Source organism: Paralichthys olivaceus, chromosome 18, assembly GCF_024713975.1.
Source record: "Paralichthys olivaceus isolate ysfri-2021 chromosome 18, ASM2471397v2, whole genome shotgun sequence".
Lineage (NCBI taxonomy): Eukaryota > Metazoa > Chordata > Actinopteri > Pleuronectiformes > Paralichthyidae > Paralichthys > Paralichthys olivaceus.
This window is the reverse complement of record NC_091110.1, coordinates 12,678,644-12,704,759: the sequence shown is the minus strand read 5'-3', so window position 1 is coordinate 12,704,759 and position 26,116 is coordinate 12,678,644. Positions and strand designations below refer to the sequence as shown.

Here is a 26,116-nt window from a genome sequence, read left to right as displayed (position 1 = left end):
CTCACTTTCATTTCAGGGTGCATGGATGGCCAATTGATGGAGGCAGGAGAAGGAGGAGTGATCTCAGAAGAGCAGGCAGCCCAGATAATCATTGAACGCGTGCGCATTGTGCGGAAAGCAGCAACACTTTCTCTCAGTCTCCTCAACAGATGGTTCAATGGCTAATTTGAAGCCCTGTGTGTTCAGCTGCTGTATCCTCGCGTGTATCATCTGCGCCGTGGCACTGCTCTGCGTTTGGATCGCGTCACTGGCGGAGGACACATGTTCCAGCGGAGGCTTCAGACGCGCGGCCGTGTCTGCAGACTCGAAAGACTGCTCTGACGTTGGCATGTAAGTAGCTTCCTGAAACAGGAAAGTTTGGTTTGAGCTCCAAAACATTACAAGATCAGTGAATGTTTGTGTTAATAGATAGATCGTTTATTTCACTGTGATAACTCCAGCCAGTGTCAGTATTACCGGCCATGTGTGTGAGACACAACAGCTGAACTGAGTAATGACATAAGCAGTTTAAGAGATTTGATTTGCTCTGTATGAAGAATAGAGATTATACCTGGAGAGCAGTCTGCAGACCGGCCACTGATTCTCCGTTCATGTGAAATAAATGTCATGTCACATCCCCAAACTGAAAAAATGCTTTGAAAGCTTGATATCTAATATCGTGTTATGCGTGACTGAAACTAGTTGCCATGAAAGGACACGCGATTGGACTGTACTTCAGCCAAGACCAAACCTCAGGCTATTAGCTGTGGCAGATCTAGGATTTTACAACATCAGGGACCATAATTAACAGAGAGGAGCAAATTATATGTCCAACAATTGTGCAAAATTCCTGATTCAGTAAGATGCATTTACGTCGTTCCTTGTTTGCTGTTTGCTCTAAAGATTAACTTTTTTGCAAATTGTTCCTTAAGCACTTTATGTTGTACTTGAAACAATAGAAAATAAGGATTTTTCACAAACTGTCATGTTCGTTGTTAGCATTGTTAGTGAGAGAGTGAAGAAATATTTCTTTCAGAACAGGGGCACTTAAAGGTCCAGTGTGTAAGATTTAGGTGAACGGGATCTATTGGCACAAATTAAATATAAAATAATCTTCATGATGTTTTCACTAGTTCGTTTCATTTAAATTGTATGAATTGTAGTTTTCTTTATTGCAGAAAAGGCCCTTTATATTTAAATACTTTATATTTTTATTATTACGTTCTGTTTTTAACAGTAGTCCAGACTGGACAAACTAAACACCTTTTGAGTTTTTATGACAACTAAAGTCTACAACAGGTTCTTTGTCATGTTTGGAAGGTGGGGGTGAGGTGAGGGGTGTTCAGCTGCAACATGCAACTTCACCACTAGATGTCACTAAATTCTTCACACTGTGAAGGTGCATGAAAGAGAATCTCCGTAGAGAGGACCTGCTCTTAGTGTTAATATAAAGAGTCCATTCTAGGGTAAAGAGAATTCAATACAACAACAATTCATACAATTTACAATAGTGAAAACATTACTAGGATTATTCTATATTCAATTTCGGCCACTAGATCCCATTCACTTAAATCTTACACACTGAACCTTTAAGGGGTCAATCAGATTTAAGCTGGGGCCAGTGCCCCATGAAGCCCCATCCCTAGTTTCACCCCTGGTTATAGAACCTAATGCCCCATCCCAACTTCTTTTTCAGACCATCAGTTTCAGAGTTTCAGATCAGAGCTGCAGGACAAGTGGATTTTGTAATTCAAAATAACAGACTGCAAGAGGATACAGGTGTACGTCCACAAAAGTTTAAAAATAAGGAACCTCAAGTTTCAACGTTTCAGAACTTCCTGTTCCCAATGTACATGAACCAGTTTTTAGATCATCATTTACAAGGTTTTAACCCTGGAAGCAAACTGATGCACTGGGAGAATAATGAAAAAATGCAATTACACAGTGAAGAACTTTTTTTCAGCCTTTCAAAACACTGTGCAAGGCTTCAAAACGGATCTCGCAAAAGCTGTTTTAATATCAAGCTTTCAGATTCTATTTTACAGTTTCAGAACATGACATGACAAGATTTTCTCTCATAGTCCTCACTCCTGTTGGTTTATTGTCCTGTTTCAAGTGATTATGAAAGAAAACCAGGGTTTAAAACTCCCTGGGATGTCAGTCATTCTAATGAGGCCACCCCCTCAGCGGTGAGGCCTAATGTGAACTCAGTCTCTTTCTCTAAATATAGAGAAAGTAAAAGAGGTGAGATTCTTTTTCCTGTGCATGTAAAACGTCCGGCTTTTGTTTTCAGTTAATGAAAGTTTTTCTTTTTGTCGACAAGAATTGTCAGGAGTTCATTTCCCAGTTCATAGCAGAGACAATGAATCAGGTTTCACAGGGTTAGTGCTGAGGCAACTGGCAACACATCCACGTGATGGAAAACACTTTCAAGGACACGCTCTGACATTTATATATTTAAAGATAGAAATCAATAAAGTTTAAGACTGCTCTGTTAAACCTGAAAAACAGAGCAAATCATTCAATTTTACTTGAATCGATAAGATATAACAAACACAAAAGTCTTCAATCCTTTTATAGGGATAAAAAATAGACCACACCTGAAAGAATCTATCAGGATTGAAACAAACTGCCGCATCTGCACACAAATTGTATCATCAGTTCAGTGTTTCCTGTGCAAACTATGCAATCTTCATTTAATTTGGCTCCTGCTTAATGAACTTATTGCATCTCCGGTTTAAAGGCACAAACCAGCAGTGACCACTCTGCTAACACGGCCTTTGAGATGCCGTTAAATTGATTCCCCGAATAAATCTTAATCTGTTTCTCCGCCTCCTGCTTCTCTGGGTCTGCCTGACCTACGGAGCCAGAACATTCCCAATGCTGCCTTCTCATGTCGCTCAGTGAACAAATCTGACCCCTGTGCCGACTCCTGGATGAAAAGACTCCATTCTGAAAAGGATCCAGATTTCAGGCTGCTTGTTCTATTATGGTGTATAATTAAGTCAGTGAGCTAAGCTAATAAAAAGTCAGCCTCAAGCATCAGGACATGGCTTAACGTGCCTTTTGTAAGCACTCAAATATTTCGTCATGTAACCCTGAGCTGCGCACTTCATATCATTCAGCAGTTTTAAATGCTCTGTGGGTCGGCAAACTCTGAGCAGTCAGTGACTGACTGTGAGTTCACATTTCGCATAAACCCTGTGAAAACTGGTTGTTTTTCCAGGAAAATGCTCCAGCAGGGAGGGTCGGCAGTAGATGGCACCATTGCAGCTCTTCTGTGCACGTCCTTGATCAATCCTCAGAGCATGGGGATCGGAGGAGGGTCTATATTCACTATAAGAAATAAAACAGGTGGGGGCCTCTTGTTCATTTACCCCCACTTGGGTTTTGATCTTTCTAAAAATGATATGTATTGATTGTTTTAATCTCTCATCTCTTCTAGGCAGCGTTAAAGTCTACAACTTCAGAGAGACGGTGCCAAAGTCTTTCCAGCCAAACCTGCTGAATGACTGTCCCACCACGTTTGGGCTTTCCCTAGGTGAACAGAGTGGTGCATCAACGTCAAATCACTAATATTCTCCTTATACAGTTGTTCTTCATAAACCGTCTGAGAGAAATGTTTTACTAATCTACTATCTTACACTTTTAACAAGGTGTTTCAGGTGTCCTCTTATAAGCCTGTTAGAAATAACAGGTAACACTTTATTACCTCCACCAAGGAGGTTATGTTTTCACCCCTGTCCATTTGTTTGTCGGTTGGTTTGTTTGTAAGCAGGATTCCGCAAAAACTACAAAACAGATTACTATGAAACTTTGTGGAAGAATGCTGCAGTATGGGTCAGGGAAGATCCTATCACATTTTGGTGGGGATTCAGGACTTTTTAAAAATAAGAATAATCATAATAAGCGGTAGGAAGGAGCCTGCTCGCAGTGCTTTGTGGATGAGGAGGAGGATTTTAAGTCGGATGGGAGCGGGAGCAGGTGGAGGTTCTGGCCGTCAGGGGTGATGTGGTCACAGGAGCGGGTATGGGTTCGCAAACTGGCTTCTTTTTGACATTTTCATCATTTATGGATCTTGATTTTAAAAATCAGGCACATTAAGGGTTAGTGATATTGATTTTTATGCGCAATTTGGTGCAGCTTGATTGAGTTTAAAGAGGCTTGTTTGGCTTGGTGGAGGTATGCACTTCTAGTTTTCACTGCATTGCTCCTTCTATTATACGCGTCAGTCCATCTGAAGTTTGTATCAGTCACGTTTCCTTCATGTGTTGAATGCAGCTGCACTGTTTCCCTCCTCGCCTCTGCAGGCAGCCAGTGGATCGGCGTGCCCGGAGAGCTGCGGGGCTACGAGTTCCTTCACAGACAATACGGGAAACTGCCCTGGGCCAAGCTGTTCGAGCCGACAATCAGACTGGCCAGAGAGGGCATCCCTTTGTCAAAGTATCTAGCAAAGATCCTGAATATCCCCATGGTGAAAGGCATCATGGAAAAATCATCTCTTTGGTACAGCTTCTTATTCACTGAATGACTTAAGTTCTCCAAAAGTGATCATTGTCAGCAAAGCTCGAGAATATCTGTTGTGAAGAATCCCTGATAAGAAACATTTGAGGACACTGATAAACTCAAAGGGTCTAAATTCCCAGTTTAACTCATTTCACATTTGTTTTATGTAACCTCCCCGATTAACAATTAATCCCGAGCACTTAACCATCAGGATTTCACATTGTGTCATAGTTCAGCCTGGTCGACTCGCTCACTCCAACACTTTTTAGATTAGTGGAAATGACTTCTTTGCCAACATCAAAAAAAAGGTTAATTCTGTTTTTCTTACCACAGCTACATGACCCACAAATAAAAACAGCACTCGCCTTCTTTCAGAAATATTTGTGAAATGTTGCTTTTCCCTAATGCCAGGTTTAAGAAGGGGTCGTCTGGGGGTTAATTGTGGTGTGCAAAACTCTGTGAGACTGAATCAGAGTGAGTGCTCGGATGCAGAAACAGAATATTTGATGCATGTAATTTAATAGATGATCAGTGAATTGCATGAAACACACAGAGGTCACCCAAATGAAACTATTGCATTGTACAAGTATCTCCATTCAATGAATTTTGTTTTGTTATATTTGTAACATGTTCTAATGCATAGATTTTTTCTTTTCCAGTTCTCACCAACTTTTGTGCGACAGGAACAAAACTATTCTGAGCCAAGGAGACACCCTGTATTTTACTAAACTAGCTGAAACCATGGAAACCATAGCCAAGGGGGGGGCAGATGCCTTCTACACTGGAAAGATAGGACATGACTTAATTCAAGACATACAAGCTGCAGGTCGGGGTGATGATGAAATACTTTTGGTTGGGCAAGCGAGGGGGAATATATGGAAAAAGAAAATGGGATAAATATTGCGCACTTAAAGGTGGTTTTGCTATTTCCTTAGGTGGAACGTTAACAATGGACGATCTGAGGTTGTACAAGGTGCAGGTGCAGGATGCATGGACGATTCCTTTAGGAAACACTCGAATGCACATCCCGCCACCGCCTGCTGGGGGTGCCCTGCTTGGCTTTATTCTCAGACTGATGGAAGGTTTAAAAGGTTGTTTTATCGTGTTTATCAAATTACAGCATCTAATCATTCACTGTGAATTATTAGGAAAAATCAAAAGACAGAAAAACATTTTTTTTAATGTACCTTGTTGTTCTCTTGCTCTGCAGAGTTTTCCTTGACTCCAGACTCCTTGAGTGTTAAACAAAGGATTCAGATTTACCATCATTACATAGAGGCACTTAAATTCGCTAACGGACAAAAGAGGAGCATCAGCGATCCTGTCTTTAATGGAATGGTTGGATACTTATTTAATTCCTTTTCATCTTGTGGGCATCTAAATTTTGTAGGGACTAAATAAAATCACGATTGGTCGAGTGCACGCATCCCCAGAACACCACAAATATATTGTTGCAGTTAAGAGAATTTAGAGAATCCATTACCTTCACTGGGAGATTGTTAAGAGAGAAATCAGCCAAGTTCAACCCCCTGCATACACCCCCATTAAGTCAAGCAGAAAAGAGGGAGCAGCAGTGTGAGATCCAGTGTGGACATGATTACATCTCAGTCCAGCACAACAGAGGATGCTTCAGCACTGTCTCATTGTGATGTCCTTTTTCCAGAGTGCAAAACATCTGATTGATCCCTCCTTCATTAACCGCATCAGAAAGATGATCTCAAACCAGACTCATGAAAACTCCTACTACTACAGTGTCAAGCCGCCACCCGATCACTTCGGGACAACACACGTGTCGGTCCTGGATGAAGACGGACTGATCGTCTCTGCCACCAGCACCATAAACCAATTGTGAGCAAGAAGAAGCCGCAGACTGAAGCTTTACGCATCACTGTCTGATTCTGAGAAATGATGCTGTGATACAAAGTTCATCCTCTCAGTTTGTTGTGTGTTTTTCGTTGTATAGATTCGGAGGAAGCATTTACTCCCCACGAACGGGCATCATCCTCAACAATGAGCTGTCTGACTTCTGTGGGCGAACAGACACAGTGAGGGCAGGTAAACTCACATACAGGACCGGAGCCCTTTAGCCGAAGCCATTTGAATCTAAGACATTTACTTAACTTAAGATGTTAAGTCTCTTTTCAGGCTGATGTGGAGTCTAACTGTTGTTGCAGGTGAACAGCCTCCCTCCTCGATGACTCCTGTGATACTGGAATTGGAGTCTGGAGGAATCCTCGTGATTGGTGGATCAGGAGGAAGCATGATCCCCACAGCGGTTGCCTCGGTAACTCAGTTGAACCTTGCATACTTGTTTGTGTGGTTTTCTTATTTGTTTGCTGACTTGACGATCCGTTGTTGTCGCAGTCTTTAATGAATCACCTGTGGCTGGGGATGAGTCTGAAAGATGCCATCGCTGCTCCCATCGTGTATGTCGACACAAATAACAATGTGAACTATGAGACTGGTTTTAACAAGGTGAAGTATTTATATTTCCATCCTCACTGTGTGTTTACAGCATTCAAATTCACCAAACTGTGAAATGAACACCATTTCTATTTAATTCATGGATTCTGACGGAGATTATCGGGGCATAATCTCAACAAATAGAGATTTAATTGACCTGCAATCAGTTTTAAACTCTTGAAGTGGGAAGGATTAGTGGTATTAATGTGTTTGGGTGTGTATGTGTTTCCCCTCAGTCTGTGAAAAATGGCCTCAGGGATCTTGGACACAAAGAAGGAACATGGAAATTCTTCCTCAATGTAGTCAATGCTTTGGAAAAAGACAAAGGCTGCATTGTGGCTGTATCAGACGAAAGGAAGTTTGGAGTGTCGGCTGGATACTAACAAGAGAGACGCTGAGGATGCAACGCCATCCCACTAAAATCCACCCTGAAGACTGACAACAGCTTTAGCCTTAAGAAAAATGCTGCATCCCTGACAACATATGTGAACAACAGGAAGCAAGTAATCTCAAAGGATATGTCCAGTTTATCATAACTCCATCTTTTCTATCAAACTAGTCAACTTAGTGAGTTTGAGTTGAAGAAATTACGCCGAAACCAAAACTAGTCACATTTTCTGTCTAAAAGAACTGTGGATGAGCCATGTAACCCTTCACAGTGATACCCAGACAGACATGTGAGTTGAAGGCTGTTGAGCGATGTGAGCCCCAACTTTGACTGTGACCTTTTCAGTGAATGTGAAACAGCTTCATTCAGGTTCTACAGCACTTTCTGATCTTCCTTTAAACATAAAGGAAACTCTGTAGAACGTATTTTTCGAACAAACAGAGCAGATTCTCAATAACAAAATCATTTTAGTTATTTTTTCACAAATCTTTTCTATTTTTTTACACATGATTTGTAAAATAATTTCACACTTTTGTTACAACTCTGTTTTGTCACAATAAATAAATTCCAAAAACAAAACCTGTCTTCTATCATCACCAGACCGTGCAGGTTGGTTAGCTGAAACCTACAATACATTTTATTAACCACCCTCTTCCTCTCTTTCGACATTTATCTGATCAGCAACAATCTACTCCATGTTTTCCTGTTTGCCTCATTCCACAGCAGCACTGAAACAATAGACGCAGTAATGAGATGCATTTCAGTGGAGAGACTCATGAATTAATGATGATTTCTGAAGTGGATTCTGCTCCATTTTCCTTTGAGGCAAGAGATGTGAATTATGAGAACATGCAAATCTTTTGTCTGTCTGAAGCCGCACCATCTTTGTTGTATGACAAATGACTTAATGTGGATAAGCTGTGACTGTGATAAGCCCTGGTGTCGTGATATCACCCTCTTTGTACAAACAGCCACTTAAAGTGAGCGACTGTGAGGAGAAGAGGCCTCCGCTTTTTCAGTCGGAGAAGACGCTGCTGAGAATTTTGTCGACTCTCTTCAACTTCCAACACATTTTTAGTCACGATGTCGCCTGATGAGGCAAAGTCAATTTGAATTGTGATGCATTCGAGGCAGATGGGGTGAATAAAATAAAAATACCTTGATATACACAGGGCTGTAAGGTTTTATTTTCTGAGCTGTAGAAGTGAGGTCGTCTTTAATTGGGCCTTGAAGTAAAACTCCAGCTGGACTCATTTTTACATTCACCATCTCTTTGAAAATTATTGGCATCACACATAAGATATTTTACCATTACCACTACTGTCTTGGGACCTTTGTTTTATGTCCTCTCCCATCTCTCCCAATATTTTGTTTTCTTTCTACAAGACAAGCAAAACAAGCCAACGCTAGAATAGCCCTCAGTGGAGCCCTGACCTCCAGCAAGTCCCAACAGTCCTCTAATGAAACCACATTTAGTTTCACTAAATCCAAATTTGTATTTGGATCTCCACCAAATAACACACAGTCCCCCAAACATGGCCTGTTTTTTCATCAAAAAACATCCAATCACTATGTTAAAGAAAGTGATAATAAAAAAAATCCTGGATCCGCCCCCTGACTTGGATTCAAACCTAAGATTAATGGGTTCTTTGCGGTTTTACAACATAGTTCCACTAAGTTTCATGGTAATTTGTCCAGCTTTCTCTCTTACAAACATAAGAACTAAAGAAATATAACATCCTTGGTGAAAGTGACAAATATTAAATGAAAGGACTTTAATCGAACATCTGTCACACAGATGACCGGGCAAACATTTGCACAAAGCATCTATTGTACCAATCTGACAAAAGCATTAAAACATTATATTTGGTGCAATACATGCTTCAGATGGCTGCACTTGCAGGAGAGCTAACGTGCACAATGCATAAGTTGGCTTGAGTCCTCTGGTTGGGTTGCAACATGATCTTTGCGACATGTTTTACAACCTTCTTTTTCTCCATTTCGCAGTTGAACTATGTCCTATCAATGCAGACAAAATGCGCCAAAAATAAATAATTTCCATTAATAATGGAAATGACCAAATAAATAATTCAACACAGGAAAATCCTTCATTGAATCTAGTTTGTGTTGTGAGTCAAACACTGTTTTATTCACATATCTTTATCCCAGTCATTTGCAGCTAAAAGCTGATAAAGTCATTATAAATGTACACTTTTATACATTTCAGTAATCATGCAACACATTTTACATCCGAGGCCTGAGTCCCAGTGGGGACAGTGAGCAGCAACAGCTGTAATGTTGTTATGGGATCATTACAGGCCATTGCACTCTGGGTTGTGGGAAATTACTGTAAGTCATTAAATATGTGCTGAAGGACTGTTTGTCCCCGAGGTGTTTTACAGCAGCTCTCAGATGCTTTCTCTGTTTGCCATCACCTCGCATGAACGAGCCCAGTGAAACATGTTAGTTTTAAATGACAGAGTTGATAGTTGAGTTCACTGTTGAAGTTTATTTTTTTAAATATTTCGTTTACTAGTTCAGTTGTTAGTAATAACATTTTAAAACTCGATCATTGCAACAAGCAGCTCCACACAGCTGATGATGTGTGCTTCATAAATAAGTGGGAATCAAACATATTTCTGACTGGGACAGGGTAAAAATGATTTCGGGATTAAAAAGTAAGTGTTGTCCAGCTTCAGTTTCACCTTTTATAAACCTGAATGCCAGTATAACTATATTAAATAATATTCCACATCTTCCCTCAAGTTCATTTCTTATTTACATACAAAGATGAGGTGACATAAGATTCCATTTTCAGAATCAGATTCAGACTGAGGCACTTTGTTGTCGAGGTCATAACAATGTTTTTTTTGTTATCTGCTCCATTATCTGAAGTACATGAGCATTATTCTAACGTAATGAGAGAACAATCAATGTCCAGGAGGGCTGAGGGTGGTTCCTGCTCCTTTAATACCTCTAGTGTTGCGATTCACGCAGCTACAGTCCCTCTGCACAATCACAGGTGTGTGTTTACGACCTCAGTACCCCGCAGCGTAGGCCCACTTGCGAGGATCCGACTGAGCGTGGAGTCCGTCCTCGTCACGAACCACCGCCTGCACCACAGCTCCTGTGGATTTGAGGTACTCTGTCTCGTGGTTCTTCGATGCCAAACCATCCAGGATGCTCTGTAAAATGACAAAGTAGACTTATTCCAAAATGTAGGTACAGAACGTGTTAGCATAGATTGGCTCAGAGATAAATGAGTTTCACTTAGATCAGTTTATTGACATTTGCATAAATACAAGTCCAGCTCTTCTAAGAAAAACAAAGAGCAGCAAAAAACAAATGAATAACACAAAATCGGTTGGATGTTAATGTCATATAAAAAGTTTATATTGGAGCATTACTAACAGATAAGACCTCAGGACCAGTTTGGTATCTATTGTTTTATGAGCCAGCTGATGTTTTCACATCCACGTGAAAGAATAATAATCAAGGTTTCGTTCTCTTATTCCAAAGTTTAAGGAAGCAATTCATTTTAAATGTGTGGAGTGAAATATCCTGGTAGAAAAGAAAGAATAATGATCAGGGCTTTCCCAAAGAGGTTGTAATCTAATAATTCCAGAAATATTTGTATGTAGATGACAAGATGATTTATCTGCTTCACATAGGAAGTGTATTTCCTAGGGCCAGAAGAAGTGCCGTATTGAATTTGGTGTGATTTAGACATGTGATTTGTTCAATATTTATAAAATTTGAATAGATAAAATTCTCCCGGTGGGGTTCTGAGTCTACAGGTTCACTGAACTTTGAATAACTTTGTGCAGCAGCGGTGATGCAGCTTAAGGGTTCTGCAGATTGAGTCCATGAGCTGGTTTTTATTTGCTGCGGCTCAATTCCAAACAATGTGCACTTCACTAGTCTGAATAATTAAACAAGGTTCTGTATTTACACCTGCTAGTTTCAACTGAGTCATCAGTAATATTTACTGTGCAGGAAGGGCAGCAGAGTTTTTATCTTTACCTGAGCAACAATGACAGCTTATCAGCAACTCTGGTACAATATGTGGAATGAAGTTGTAAACTTGACAAGCACTTCTGATGTATCATGAAATTAACTGGTTTTTATTTTTATCCAGACCACAAACAACACCATTTCCAAACCAGGGCTGTGATATTTTTCTCCTCGCTCCATTACAGATCCCTGAAGGTAAATATAATGAACAGTGTCCCCGGTGCCAGTTTTTGGTTGAAGGATTGTTTCCACACCACACTGCCCTGCTGTTCATCATATAGATCAGAGCGGTTTGCCGTGTGGCTGTGACACTCACTTTGTCAAAGTCAGGCTCGGCGACAGTAGTGTTGGGACTCAGCTGGTTGTGGAGCCTCGGCTGCGACACAGCTTTTTCCAGATCGTAGTTGAAGAACAGTGCATTCAGAATCACCTGCAACACAGCAAACACACCCGCCACGAATAGTTTAACAACAATAACAACACTACCACTGATTTATACAACGCTGCTTCAGCTCCGTACCGAGGTTCGTGTCTCACCTGAGCAATAGAAGTGGTGATTTTCGTTCCTCCTGAGCCTCCGACCACCATCTTAACCTTGTTGTTTTTATCAAAGACGATGGTTGGACACATAGACGACATTGGCCTTTTCCCTTTGAATAGAATTGTAAGTTCAGTGTTAATTATGTTTAATGTTGTGATTGAATATTTGATGAACAGCACAATTGTGTTGATGGGCTTCATCGATGCATATCCTCGCAAATATTTGTAACATAAACATTTACATAAACTTTATACACATAGCATGTACATCCACTGTCTTGTATGTGACCCCATTGTCGTAACATGTGTTGCAGAAGTGGATCCTGAGGTCACCTGAATCAATAGTGACATTTTGTTGTACTCTGGTTTAATTCTGTTTATCTACTCAGCTGACTGACACACATCCTTTCCACAGATAACATTATTTCCTATCACACAGAGAAATGATGCAATCTATAAGTCACATGTTCCAGACACAGAACAATACACCCCCCCCCCCCCCCCGCCTTTTTTTTTTTTATCAGGGTGTAACCCACACAGAGATTCTACTCAAATATAAACACAGATACTTTTTCATCACATTTGCAACATCCACCTTGCACGTGTGATCCTTTCTGCAGAAAGCTTCAATAAAACTCACTCTGAGACCAAAGAAACATTCAAATTTCCACCACACTTCTAAATTGTGTGAATACATTTGACTGACTCCATGTTTTTGTCTCAGTTCATAAAAAACGCAGTGAAACATTCCAACCCTGTGTGTGTGTGTGTGTGTGTGTGTGTGTGTGTGTGTGTGTGTGTGTGTGTGTGTGTGTGTGTGTGTGCGTGTGTGTTTATCTTACCTGGCCTGATGAAGTTGTTGGGTGAAGGAGGCACTCCAAAGCCATTTGTAATGAACGGAGAGCTGAAGTCGTCCATCTCGTTGTTGAGAAGTATCCCCGTCAAGTTTGACATGATTTTGGAGCCCAAACTGCAGGAAACCAGAAACCATTAGGACATCAGGGAAGTTAGAGACACACAGTCAGTAATATTGCTGAGAATATTTATCAAGTCCAGTTAGGACATCATACAAATGGTTGATGGTGCTGGTGGCTGCCACAGCACTTCCATCTTCTGCCACCACAGACATGTGCGATGTCCCGTGGTTGTCAGGCAGGAAAAACTCCGGCTCATAGTATGCAATGGGATGTGTGGTTTCATCTGTGATCCTTTCACGCAGCTCATTGGCATAGAAACGTGAAGTCATATTCTGGATGAGCTTTCGGGACGATAGAGGAACAAAAAGGGTTTTTAAATGCTTTACTTGACAGCAAATATATTTGCTTAGTATTTAATTTTCTTGTCATTGGAGTCTAATCCTGGTTCAATTTCAACAAATTCAACATAAACTTGAAACATGAGACACTTTTAGGGGATTTTGTTGAAGTGGTCTAATAATGATACCAGCATTGGACGACTTCCCACACAAATCTATGTACAAATTCAATATTCCTTTAAAGTATTTTAGTTCCCACAGATAAAACTGCTATTTTGTTTTCTGGAAAAAAAATCACTTCACCCCAAAACAGCAGTGAGGCTGCACTGTGAGGGGGAAACTATGACATACAGCAAATCTGATAATATTTCATGATGGAAAGTCCCAGTGGCTCCAGTGATGCCAATTACAACACTAACTACTTTAATCTCTACATGCATTTGCTTTTCTAAGGGTTTAAACTGAGCCAGGCCACACAGCAATGATAATCACTTCCACACAAGGTTAGTAGCTGTTAAAATATATTATATAAGATGTTTTTATCGGTTTCTAAATGCGCTGGTAACAGCTGACACACTCTCCACACAATTTCCGTATAAAACACTGACAAAACCAATTAATCATAAGAAATTTGACTTTCACTGCCTTTATTGTGTGATTCACTTCCATCCCCCAAAGGAGTTGTGAGTCACGACCTTACATCTGTGATGTTGAGAAACTTCCGATCTCCGAGCAACGTCCTCTTTGCATAAGCGAAGCGAAAGGCCTCCACGATGCGATGGTACGTGAGGATCTTTTTCCCAGTGCTCGCCATACTGTCTGAGGTGAAGTTGTACCCTGTAGAAAATACAACTGACATCAGTAACTCAATTTAAACCACCGCCTCATTCATTGGTCTTCATTCCAATGGCTGCTCAGGTAGATGGAGACAGCTAGAATAGACCCAGAATGCCCCTGTGTTTTTATTTAGTCTAAACGCTGTTGTGACGTGACCATGAGTATTAGCCTGAGCTGACAGGCACAGAGGAGGAAAGTGGAGGAAAGCCTCTGGGAAACAGGCTGAGGTTTGGTTTGATGGGTTTTTCAGCTGTCAGAGGGAGACAGCTGAAAAGAAAGTTTTAGGCATTCTCTGAAATGTGTGCGGGAAGCCTCCACCACTCAACTGTGTCCAATTAGAGGCAAATTGTTGAGATTAGTGTTACTATGAGGCAGGAGGGCACAGTAAGTGGGTGGTCAGTCAGAGGAGATCGAGGGATGGTTCAGGGGGATTAAACACTTTAAAAGGAAGTTTCTCATTTAATCCCAAGAGGCAGACGCTGTCACTGGAAAGAGACAGTGACTTCAACGCGGAGAGTTTGGGTTTTTCTGTTTCAAACTTAGAAGCAGCCAACGGAAGGAGGATGTTGAAATGATTGCATGATGATAGAAGGTAAGGAAAGTAGAAATGAGGCCCCATCTGATTGTTTCAGGCAGCGTTACCAGATGGAGGATTGTATTTGTATGAAAATGTTGCCCTTTGTACAATGTATGATAAAAAATGTAAATAAATTATACATAAAATAGGTTGCTTTACATAATAAAACAATGACAGGTGTTGGTATTTGTTCTTTAATTTCCACACTTTAAGTAGCAGCTTTTGGATATTTGGAAGATTAACTAATCGTTTTTAATTAATTTGACTTGATTAATTTTACCATTACAGCTATTTCATTCAGGGATTGAAACGTTATGTTAGTCCTTGAAAAAGTCCTTGTGCAAGAGCACAGCTGGGAAATCAGTGGAAGCCAGACCAGCTCTGGTTTCACACAGTTTTCATGCTGAGTCCTGTAGTTATAGTTTTTTATTCAACAAAGACGAGTCTGTGGATCAATATCTTCAACTTTACAACAGACGTGGAAGAGTTGGACACAGCTGCAGGAAACATTTTGGCACAAATATTATTTTTTTATAGCCAAGAATTTGAATATATTCTTCACAGCCTATATTGAATTGTTGCAGACATGTGACAATATGGTTCAAAGCACTCTTGGGTAACCTGAGGTCGACTGAGCTTTTTATTTTAAGGGTAGATCAGCCTGCTGCTCACAGAGGAGTCCTTTCTGCGACAGTGAATGGTGAAGTGAAGGCAGCTCACATTAAAGCTCGCTCTCTTCCCACTCAGGGTGCTTTTGGACAACACATCAAGGCTTACCATTCAAGATGTTTAATATCAGTGAGAGCACAGGGCCGCTCGCGGGGGCATTTGGAACAGCCATGTTGTACTCCCCCACATCCACCCTTAACGGGTCCTCATCCAAGACAGCCTCATAATCCCTCAGATCCTCCATCGTGATGATACCACCTAAACACAGATCGACAAACACTGGGAATGCACACTTGGCCAGAGCTGGAAACACAAATCCTCCTATACCATGGAAATTGGAGGAGCATGTTAAATACTATATCACACATCCTGAAGTCCTTTCAGCATGTGCATATTCGTGATAACGGCAGTCACAACATTTATGACAGCTAGAATGTAATTTTGCTCCGTGGGAACAGAAAGATGATCTAATCTGCACAAATATAATAAAGTTATGAAGATGCAACATCTTCACTGTGAATCACAAAGCTGGAAACTTGCTATTGCTGTTATTTGCAGTAGGTGGGTTCATGTTCAGAGTGGAGTAAATTCAGTGTGTATACTGCATTACACACTGTGACAGGATGAGCAATGGAAAAACTAAGAAAAGCTGCTTTTTCTATGAGTAATATGTGCTTATCTATGTCTCTAACTAGAAAAAAAATAATTTTAGGATAACATTACGTGAAGTCTGGCTATTTGAACACAGTCTAAGAGGTTTCTAAAGACAATCAAAAATAAATTACCTGCGGCCTGAATATCAGTGACAAGGTTCTGAGCCAGTGTTCCCTCGTAGAAATCACCAGGACCCTCCTCAGCTATCCTCTTATAGGTTTGTGCAAGCTTGGTAAATACAATGGTTTCATTTTCTTTCAGGACTTCACCTGGTTTTCCACAAAACACTTCACTGAAAGAGAGGAAAGGATAACTTAAAGTATAAAAAGTTAATGATTTTATCTGTTTATTGACGGATGCCTCAGGCTGACGTCCCTCACCATAGAGCTGCGTCCTTGATGATCGTTTCGTTGTTTTTGGACAGAGCAGAGGCAAGTGCCCTGCCCAGAGGAAAACCTTTTTCTGCAAGATGAATGCTTGGCTGGAACAAGTCTTTCCACGGCAGTTTACCATGTCGCCTGTGTGCCAACTCATAACCTCGAATCTCCCCTGGTACAGCAATAGACAACCCTCCTGCCAAACAAGGGGAAACAAGGGGACAGGTTCTTGTATTATTGGCTCATAACTTATTCCAAGTTTTGGGCACTTGTACAAATAGTTTTTATTCTTACTTTCCCTGAGCCAGTTGGGTCATTTGAGACAACACAGACAAACACTAATCTTTCATTGTCTGTCCCTATCACAAGGCCATCTTCTGTGACAATAGCTTTCCTTGGCTCATTTCCATGTCTGATAGCAAAGGTTAAACATTACCTCTCTGAGATAAATCTGTACTGTTGCCGAACATGTTCTCTGATGCATTGCGTGGTGCCGTTTCCCTGGCATCGATGGTTTCAACTTTACCTGTTTAGAAGTGACAAAGGAGCAAATGACGACAGGGTCCAGGTTATCTGGGAGGTATATGGGTTTGTTGTGCGGGTGGGGAAGCAAACAACAGAAGATTTTGTTGCGTACCACTTGTTGCATTGTAGATTGTGAAGAAGAGTCCTCCTCCGATGCCCATGCTGTGAGCATTCATGAGTCCAACACAGAGTAAAGCAGCTATGGAGGCATCTACTGCAGATCCCCCTTTCTGCAGTATATCTCTGCAGTAAAAATGATTTAAACAAAGAGGAGAGATAAGAGGAGGATTAGAGTAAACATCTTAAGACCCTGTGCAGGTGAAGCATGTAATAAACACATTCAAATAAAGCAGGTTAATTTGGATTACATGCATGAGTGTGTCTCTGCGAGCAATGATACATCTCCTGTGTTTATTTTTGTATGTTTGAATGCACAAACAAGCCTGTACAGTATGTCTCACCTGCCGACCTCGGAACACGGTCCAGCATCTGCTGCCACAGCTGCCTTCGAGTACACATGCTGACCTGGGACCTTCTTTCTCCCCACGCTGAAGAAGACACCCACAAAAGTGGCAACGGACGCCAAGAGCAGGATCGCCAGGGCCACAACTATTGACTTCTTGACCATTTTAACAGCTAAGGAGGGATTAAATAATTTATTGAATGTCTGTTAAGAGAAAAAACTTATAATTTGTGTCTGAAAATGTATGAAAAGCCACCTGAAATAAAAATAAACTGCTCTTTAGGGAATAAGAAACAAGCAAACCCCACAGTAAACTCATCAGCAAGAATTACGCATCGCATGTCATGAGACTAGAATGTCACTTGGTAGAGTGCACACCTCCGCCAAGGCCCAATAGATATCAGTTCCTCAAATGAGCCGGATTTTTGATTTTTGATGAAAACACAACTTCCTTGGCGGATGTAATTAACTGGAACCATCCATTGAGCTGATCGGACCTCTCCATACAGTTGGCTACACATGCATTTTCAATAAAGCCAATGGCTTAAGTGGATTATCAACTGACTCCAAAAACTTCCATTCCATCTCTAAAAGAGAATTCACAAATTTGAAGCACTCATCTTAAAACTTACACATTGAAATACATAAACAGTTAAACCTAAATGCATCCAGCCTTTCAATAGACATTATGCTACAGCCCAAACATCCCAAAATAATTTTACACTTACGACGAGATAACCCTAATGTCAGAGGTGGAGTAGAATTTTTAAATGTCCAAATAAAAGTAGGTTAATCAGCCATTTCACACAGAAACGACCTGCTGTATACTGCTACTGTATACTGCACTGTTTCAAAATTTACATTTAAAAAAAATACAGCACAGATAAATAACATGAATGTTTACTGAGTTCTCTGTGGCCAATAAGCCTCTAAATGATAGTGTCAACATCCTGTTGTAACTGTGAAGTGATCCAGCAACGAGGCTGTGAGTCATCCTGGCTCTACTTTCTGCAGCCAATAAGACACAAAGAGAAAAAGCCGCCTGGAGTATTTTAGCCTAATAATACCTCCAAACCCTAAAGCCTACTGTCATGCAGATTCCATGTTTGTCAAAAGAATGAAACCAGATTATATAACAGGCAAGGGAAATGACTTAGTAGCACAACACAAGAGATTCTGTTGCATGTTACAGTGCACAAGCCATTTATATAAAACTGCAGCCTGCCGTCACATCTTTTACTGCGACAAAAGAGACTCCAATTAAAACCTCTCAAAATGCCTGACTCAAATTCTTATCTAATCTAATAATTTTGTGATTCAGATCGACTATTTCTCAGAAATTGCAGCTCCTGAATCGCTGAGATGAACGATTATCTGTCTTACCTTGATTTCTCTCGGCAGGCCTCAGCAACTGGCTGTTCCCTGTGAGCGTTTGCCACAATGTGCAGCAGTTGATAGGTAATAGGCTTACTGTGGTGCTCAATATGTAACTACTAGCAAAGTCATTAAACTTTAACCCACCCCACCATAAAACCCTAACCCGTGAGGGATAACAAATGCACACACAGACAGAAGAGACGGCTTGAGAAGACATTTTGAGCTTTCGTTTAAATAATTAGTCATCTGTACTCAATCTTCGCATAGCGGAGCAATTGCACGACCTTGAAACTGAGTGTAAACAACAATCTGCTGGATGAATGGTTCATTATCTGCCGTGCTACTTAAATGTATCCGTGTTAACATTAACTAGCTGTAGCGTCACTTTGCTGGTGGTTCATTTCAAATAGATGACATATGACTGTGGGTAGTCAACAGAAAATGATAAAGCAGGGCCCTGTTTCACAGCTCCTACAAAGCAACGCAGCCCTACAGAATAAATATTCTGGGGTTTTTTGCGCAACTGCTCACAAGACCTCTGATATTTAAAGTTTGAAATAAAGAGCCTCCTCACCAGGAAAATGAAGGCTTTCAGGGCTGCAAGGAGAGGATCACATCTGCCACGAGGGGAGGAAAGAAGAGCAAACTGCAGGGGGACAGTGTGAAGGGGCGCAGCGCTGGACAAGTAGGGTCAGTTAAATAAGCAGGCAGGCCAATAGGTGGAGGGCAATGGGGACAGTGCCTGGTTTGACTTTCTCAACTCTGACATAGGTCCAAGTGAAATATCACTGGTATAAGAAATAATTTTGACTTGCAAGTGCTCAAAACTCTTCCACATGGCCTTCAATGTGTCTCCCAATCCAATTGTTATATTATATTAGATAAGCAGCACTTTTTTCTCAAAGAAAAAACAGAATCTTATTTCTAAAAGGAAATGAAATTATATTGAGCCATTTTGGCTTTAACAGTTTCAAAAATACTGGTAACACTTATAATTGACACTGATAGCACCATCTTAGGAGTCGCAATAAATGCCGCCTCTTTTGCATTCATGTTGTCCTTGCATCAGACAGTGAGCTCCAGCTGCGATAACACTAACAGTTGTGTTTTCACAGCTGCAGCCCTTCAGCTGCACTAAATATCTTTAGAGTCACAAAGCTCCGTTGCAAACAGAAACACATGGAGCAGTGTGTCACGGCCCATGTTGGAAAACTGCGCTCACATCCGAGCAGCTCCCACCTCAACCATCACAGGCAGGCTTTTTTTTAGAAGTGACAAGTTGATGGCTTAATGTTTTGAGGAAATGAAAAGTTGATCAAAGCCTTAGTTCAGGCTGGTTGTTTATTTTCAGCTGTTACCTCAAATAGCTACTGGCACAAGTATATTGGTCTTATTCCATGTTATTGTAGTATTGTTGCGGTTTTCATTCATTTTTATTTGTATATTTAAGTATATATTTTAAACAGGAAAAAGTTGATGTATTAAATTACAACTTCCAAGAATCGATTTAACACCAATGTTGAAAAAAAACAACAGACAACCCTAGCCGAGCCCTCCAATGCATTCAATTGGCGAAGCTGCTTTAGCTGCCAACTCTTCCTGCTTCCACTGCAAGACACTTCAATATGGTCGAAACGGATTCATCCGTCGAAGCTTTCGTTGTTCTGAGAGAATAAATATTCCCTGGGTTAATAGCCTGGGGTGTCCTTGTTGGATTTTCCTTGATTACACTGGTTAACTATCCAATCACAACCACCCTACGTTGCCATAGTAACCACTCTGCACGACCTTTCTGTGCTCCCCACGGTCATAAGCTGTTTTCAGACAAGCACTGAACACCGGTTAATCACCGGACCAGCGTTCAGACTTTCTCCGGAAACACCCCTTGTAAGAACTCGACAAGAGATCATCCCAATGATTAACCATGAGTGAGTGGGTGTGTTGATGACATTTCTACCATGTGAAGGACCCAGAAATAAAAAAAAAAACAAAAAGAATACAAGCATCTCAGGATGAAAAAGCAGTGTCACACACGTATAAACACAGACGAAGATGTCAAGAGAGCTTTTGGTGATAAGTGCTGACTCCAGCGTCGATGTGCCGTAAACATGTGATCTCCACAGTACAATTAATACATTAGGTCCTGTCAGCCAGCTACTTTGAGAATATAAAGAACAGATGACAAGCTTGATAATACATGACACACTCATCTGTGCTACAGTGGTGCCACAAACCCCAGGAAACACCGGTCTATAAATCACTTCCTGTGCTGGAGGGAGGTTTATGAGACCACTGAGACACCTAGACCAAGAAGAATGAGTCAAGCCTGACGCTGTACAGAGGAGGAAAACCCCACCCATAACAACTAGGGCTATGATTCACCTTTAATTTAAATGATGCAAACTCATAAACAACTTTTAACGAGTTAAACCTGGTGTCCCTCCTGTACTGAGAGGCAGGACAGGGATAGAAGGAGCAGCCAAGGAGTTAAAACTAAAGACCATAAAAACTTCACTTTCCCCAGTTTGGTACAACTGCTCCTGGAGCTTGATTCTCGCTGCCAACCCTGATACATCCTGCACCAAAACATCCAAGTTCACAGCATCTGTGCAGAGACAAGAGGAAAGGTCAAATATATTGTGGAAAATACAGACAGTGGCAGCTCACAGTTTCTTTAAAATTACTAAATGTCCTCTTGTGCCTGTAGTCAGCAATCATAGCCAGCTTTCCAGTGAAACACCTCACATCCCTTTCAGGCCTTGCTGGATGTGTTTCTCTTCAGTGGCTCCAGAACAGCAGCACCTGCTTTCTGCCATCAGCGATAATGATGCTGTCAACTTTATGCAGAGTGGGGCGGCTACAACCCTTCCCATGAGGTTGCTTGAAGAAAGCTGGCGCTTCGTGCAGCCCAAAAGGAGACAGGCTAAATTGGTAGAAACATTGTTGTGATGAGAATGCAGTTTTCTCCTCAGACCAAGAAACCCTGCTCAAATCCAGATTCTGGAAAAAGCATCCGGCCTGAGCATGAGAGAGCCAATTAAATCCCCAAATCCAGACAGACAGTGCCAGTGAGAGCCATTAGACTTTACTACAAGCATGACAGGGATACGCCAGGTGCTGAGGGACGATTCAATCACTCTATTCTCCAGCATAAAGCTCACTATTGTTTCCATGGCTTTGCATTTAGTCTAGGAGATCATGGTGGGGATTGCATCTCTTTGGTGATGTATTATACATGTTGTCTTTTGTTATTCATGAATGAATTATCAAAAGACAACAATATTTCAATGCTTACCTAACAATTCATTGAATTAATACTGGAAGAAAGAGTAAGGAAATCTTAACATATATCTGAGTGATAGAATATATCAAATAACATTTAGTAACATGTACTGAACTTCTGATTTAAAACCGTGATCTGAAGCTAATATGAGGCTTTAGTAGTGTGAAGCAGATTTCTGGGTAGAGCAGGACATAGAGTATACATTAGACAGTGTTTTTGTCTACAGCGTTGGTTGTTATCACCAAAAGATCTTATGTCTCCAAGTTGTCATTTTTGCAGTGCCTTCTACGTGTATGGTCCCTCCTTTATTTTCTTTTTGTCCTTTTCAGTTGTGCATCTGTCTCATGTTACAAGCGTCGATCGTATGAAACCTGTTTTAATGTGCATATAAGCACCTGACTAGAGAAACTGTGAACATTTCCCATGAGGTTTAGTCATCTAGGTCATGAGAGGATTAGATGTTATTAGAATGACAACATTTACAGGATTTGAAGTTTAAAAGAGTAACTCACAACCAGGCATGTGGGATTGCACCTCTACCTCACTGAAGCAGGGTGAGACATTAAACCACGAGAGTAGCAGCTGCTTTGTTACTATTTGATAAAATACCACAATACCACCGTCACTCTTTCTGAATACATTTGACAATAATTTCATCACAAATGCACAGACACTATCCAGTGTTACACATAACAGTAACTGATATGAGACGTTAGTTTGTCCTTCACAAACAGCTGTTCACCTATTTATTCAAAGTTTGCTGAGGATAGACACAGTCCGCAGAATCCTGAACTGGAAAATCAATTTACAACACAGATCCTAACAGAATTCAAGAAGAATGTTTACCTTATTCATGACAGAGGAAATTATGCATCAGCCAGTAAGACTTAATTCTAATGAAGTTGTGAAGCCCAAGCTAACATTTTAACACCAGCGTTTCATTGTAAATACTCTCTACAGGTATTAATAACTGTACAACAAAACAATTTCTCCACTCACCTCATTCTAATATCTAAAACAAAATGATTCCCCTGCACTGGGAACAAAGCACTTTCACACACGACTAACCTGTAGTGTGGACAGAGGGATGAGCCGGGGAGATGTGGATTGTTATCTCAAATTCTGCAGGACTATGAGGAGAATCACTTGGAGCATGCGCTTTTGACTATTATTCCTGTGGATAAACCACAGTAACTGTTGGTGACCTATTGTCAAAAAACTGCCGCAGCAAATTCTTTATTCTGGTTTACAACCAGATTACTAATGAGAAAAGGATATTACTCCTCGCTCTAAGAAAATACAGATTCAAACAACTAAATATTTTCATTCACACAAATGTGAACACATGTTGGTGGGTATTACAAACAAACATGGCTCCCCCCAAAAAATCTCATTAACATTTATAAACACCAAATATGACTTTGAATCCCTTTCAACTGTTTTCTAACAAATGCATTGTGGGAGGAATATATGTAGATTGAACGATGGTTGCACAGTAAGTTAGCATGTATGGTGTGTGGGCGTGGCACATTGATGGCTCATCTAACAAGTCATAAATCAGAAATTGTTGTAGCGTAGATCTGACGTCTGAGTGAATGTGTCGAACATGGGGGGACAAGGGTCAAGTTTCTGAGTCACAGTCCAGTTACTCATTGTTTTTATTTTCTTCCTCACACTGTAAGGTCTTCAGTGCTTCTCTCTTTGTCCTCCAGAGGCATCTGAGCAGGTAAGTACTGCCTCTCACGTTCATTCTCCTCTGGTACCAGGGGAGAGTGTGGTGAGAAACCAGATACATAGTGAGTGTCTTTCCTTGCAGGTGTTTAAACAGCGGAGCGTGCCAATTCCTCTGTTTATCCGTTCATGGTTTGGGTTCTTCTGACACATGCTGACTTGCTAGAAGGTAAAAAGTACTTTCTCTGCAGGTATCACAAACCAGTTACCCAAGTTTCAGTCTTTCTTGGAATCATTATCTCAGTAGTCAATAATGTTGGTTGTTTTTGGGTGCCTGCCATCTAAAGTGCCTCAGGTCCTGTGAAACACATTATATAAATTCAAGCCATTATTATCTTTAATTGTCTGGAAGTGTTTTCCTGGGTTAGGCCTGGAAACCAACAATACAACTTGAAGAAGTGGATGGTTGTGCAACGATCAACCGCTACTAGAGTGCAGAGTCTAAATGAAAATAGTCTGGGGAAAATATGTTGAGAGCTGCAGGGCAGGCAACGTCCATGAACCATACCCCAAAAACTCAATTTTCAATTCTGGTGTTGAAAAAAGAAAGCTCCCTGGTCAGATGCACCCAAAAGTAGCATCATTGACATGTTCAGACACAAAGAGTGGATTTGTGAGGAGGCTTATGTTCCATGGTCCAGTCAACACGCTCTCAGGGAGGTTGCAATGGGATCTCAATTTTCCCTAACTCAGTTTGGAGCCATTCATAGATTGGCCTTGTGATTTGGGAAAATGTATGAGTGGTAATAGCCCAGCCCTCATCCATCAACATATAGGTTTGATAACTGAGGACAGTGGTGATTTATGCACAGCACCGGCCTTACTCTTACCTTATCCATCTCAAGTGACAGAAAACACTGGAACTTGGCTACCAGCCTCATGTTGAGAGTGATTGCACTTCCTGAAACACAGAAAAGAAGGATGAGATGGATGTAGCTTATCAGCCAAATTCTCCACATTTTCCATTTTTCTAGACACATTATTCCATTAATTATTTCAGTTCAGTTCTATTTGTACAGAGCCAAATCACAACATTCATTAGCTCAAAACACTTTTCAGGTCAAGACCTTAAAACATTAAAGAGATACCCAACAGTGGAGAGGAAAAATTGCCTTTTAATCAGGAGACACCACCTAGCAGAACCAGACTCCGTGTAAGCGGCCATCTGCCTCGACTGGTTGGGGTGTGAGTGAAAGGGGAGAGAGCAGAGGTGCGTAGAAAGGGGGGACAGAAGAGAAAAAGATCAATGTATGGTACATTAAAGCAGAAACTAGGTAAAAAAAAAACTAGCTCATACCTGCACCAAGGCCCAACAGTTCCCTTATAAAACTACATTTAAATGCACTCTATCCTCTTTTTTGGGATCCACTCCAAAAAACCCATTCCTCCACAAACTTTCATGGAAATTGGTTGAGTAGTTTTTGTGTAATCCTGCAATTAAACAAGCAAACTTATGGTAACACTGGTTTTATCCTGTGGATATTGTGAGAGACTCATTGTTAAATTCACATGAATTAAGTATCAAACTGTTAAAAAACAGTGATGACTGAACAAAGAACAGAGACTCACATGTAGGAATTAGGCAAAACTCAAGAGTTCAGATCAACAGTGTCAGTTTTAATGCAGAGGTCATACATGGGAAGGTAGTCAGCAATGTGAAGGTTACAACGAAGCCACAGGTAAAAATCACAAAATCCAAAAACAAGCTGAAAGGCATCAAAACTTACAGGTCAGAAACACAGGCAACGTTCATACACAGGAGGGCAACACGAGGGATGAGCGCTGTAAACCCACATGAACAGACACAACACGGCAGGGAGGTGGTGTATGTGTGAGCAGGTGAATATATACTGAGTGAGGGATTGGTTGATGTGATGCAGGTGAGGTCAGAGCAGTGGAGGGGAACTGAACAATGGGAGGAAGTGAAGCTGGAGATCAAAACAGAGGGAGTGAAGAACAAAATAAAACAGGAAGTGAGAGTCCAGAACAGACGGGTCATCACAGAAATACTGTTTTGAAATAAGTCATAGAATTCATACAAGAGTGGAATAATAATAAGGTAAAATACGTCGCAGCATATTTGGCGCTGGTGACCAAATCGGTAGAGCATGAAATGAAGTGGAGGCTGATATAAAATAGTAACAATAATAATAATATATTATTATTATTATTATATTATTATAAACTCGTGATATATAAAAAACATTTTCTATCCATCCTTTTACTCATCTACCCATCATCTATCCACTTTATCCATCCATTAATCCATCCACCCACCCACCGATCCACTCCATCCACCATCATCCATCCATTCACCTATTGTTTCATCTATCTATCTATCTATCTATCTATCTATCTATCTATCTATCTATCTATCTATCTATCTATCTATCTATCTATCTATCTATCCATCCATCCATCCACCACAGTAACATCCTGTGTGTCATGATGTGAGGTTAGATTCCACAGTCTCGGGCT

The 26,116-nt window shown here is 40.8% G+C and overlaps 2 protein-coding genes across 4 annotated transcripts; one reads left to right on the top strand and one right to left on the bottom strand.

The window, feature by feature from the left end:
• ggt5b (gamma-glutamyltransferase 5b) lies at nucleotides 1-7,915 on the top strand. Its single transcript, XM_020081784.2, has 12 exons — nucleotides 1-330; nucleotides 3,206-3,333; nucleotides 3,425-3,520; nucleotides 4,290-4,485; nucleotides 5,145-5,311; nucleotides 5,421-5,576; nucleotides 5,696-5,823; nucleotides 6,149-6,333; nucleotides 6,449-6,540; nucleotides 6,660-6,769; nucleotides 6,850-6,960; nucleotides 7,185-7,915. Exons 1-12 carry the CDS (start codon nucleotides 158-160, stop codon nucleotides 7,329-7,331), a joined length of 1,689 nt encoding a protein of 562 aa, XP_019937343.2. The 5' UTR covers nucleotides 1-157; the 3' UTR covers nucleotides 7,332-7,915.
• Nucleotides 7,916-9,447: 1,532 nt separating this feature from the next.
• ggt1b (gamma-glutamyltransferase 1b) lies at nucleotides 9,448-25,004 on the bottom strand. Of its 3 annotated transcripts, XM_020082549.2 has the most exons (14): nucleotides 24,936-25,004; nucleotides 24,469-24,539; nucleotides 17,246-17,420; nucleotides 16,897-17,027; nucleotides 16,696-16,785; nucleotides 16,263-16,455; nucleotides 16,014-16,174; nucleotides 15,337-15,486; nucleotides 13,846-13,982; nucleotides 12,961-13,148; nucleotides 12,733-12,860; nucleotides 11,888-12,000; nucleotides 11,667-11,780; nucleotides 9,448-10,521 (listed from the first exon to the last, which is right to left on the bottom strand). In XM_020082549.2, exons 3-14 carry the CDS (start codon nucleotides 17,410-17,412, stop codon nucleotides 10,375-10,377), a joined length of 1,719 nt encoding a protein of 572 aa, XP_019938108.1. In that variant the 5' UTR covers nucleotides 17,413-17,420; nucleotides 24,469-24,539; nucleotides 24,936-25,004; the 3' UTR covers nucleotides 9,448-10,374. The 3 variants fall into 3 exon arrangements, with proteins under 3 accessions (XP_019938108.1, XP_019938110.1, XP_019938109.1); XM_020082551.2 differs by lacking the exons at nucleotides 24,469-24,539; nucleotides 24,936-25,004 and adding an exon at nucleotides 19,199-19,276; XM_020082550.2 differs by lacking the exons at nucleotides 24,469-24,539; nucleotides 24,936-25,004 and adding an exon at nucleotides 18,631-18,734.
• Nucleotides 25,005-26,116: the final 1,112 nt, after the last annotated feature.

Excerpts from the sequence above, each read along its gene's own strand:
- ggt5b (XM_020081784.2), top strand. The coding sequence starts at position 158 with ATGGCTAATTTGAAGCCCTGTGTGTTCAGCTGCTGTATCCTCGCGTGT. Across the intron at positions 5,824-6,148 it reads ATCCTGTCTTTAATGGAATG|AGTGCAAAACATCTGATTGA; the intron begins GTTGGATACTTA and ends TCCTTTTTCCAG. Across the intron at positions 6,961-7,184 it reads ATGAGACTGGTTTTAACAAG|TCTGTGAAAAATGGCCTCAG; the intron begins GTGAAGTATTTA and ends GTTTCCCCTCAG.
- ggt1b (XM_020082549.2), bottom strand. The coding sequence starts at position 17,412 with ATGGTCAAGAAGTCAATAGTTGTGGCCCTGGCGATCCTGCTCTTGGCG. Across the intron at positions 17,028-17,245 it reads CCGTGTTCCGAGGTCGGCAG|AGATATACTGCAGAAAGGGG; the intron begins GTGAGACATACT and ends TTTTTACTGCAG. Across the intron at positions 12,861-12,960 it reads ACCAGCACCATCAACCATTT|TTTGGGCTCCAAAATCATGT; the intron begins GTATGATGTCCT and ends GGTTTCCTGCAG.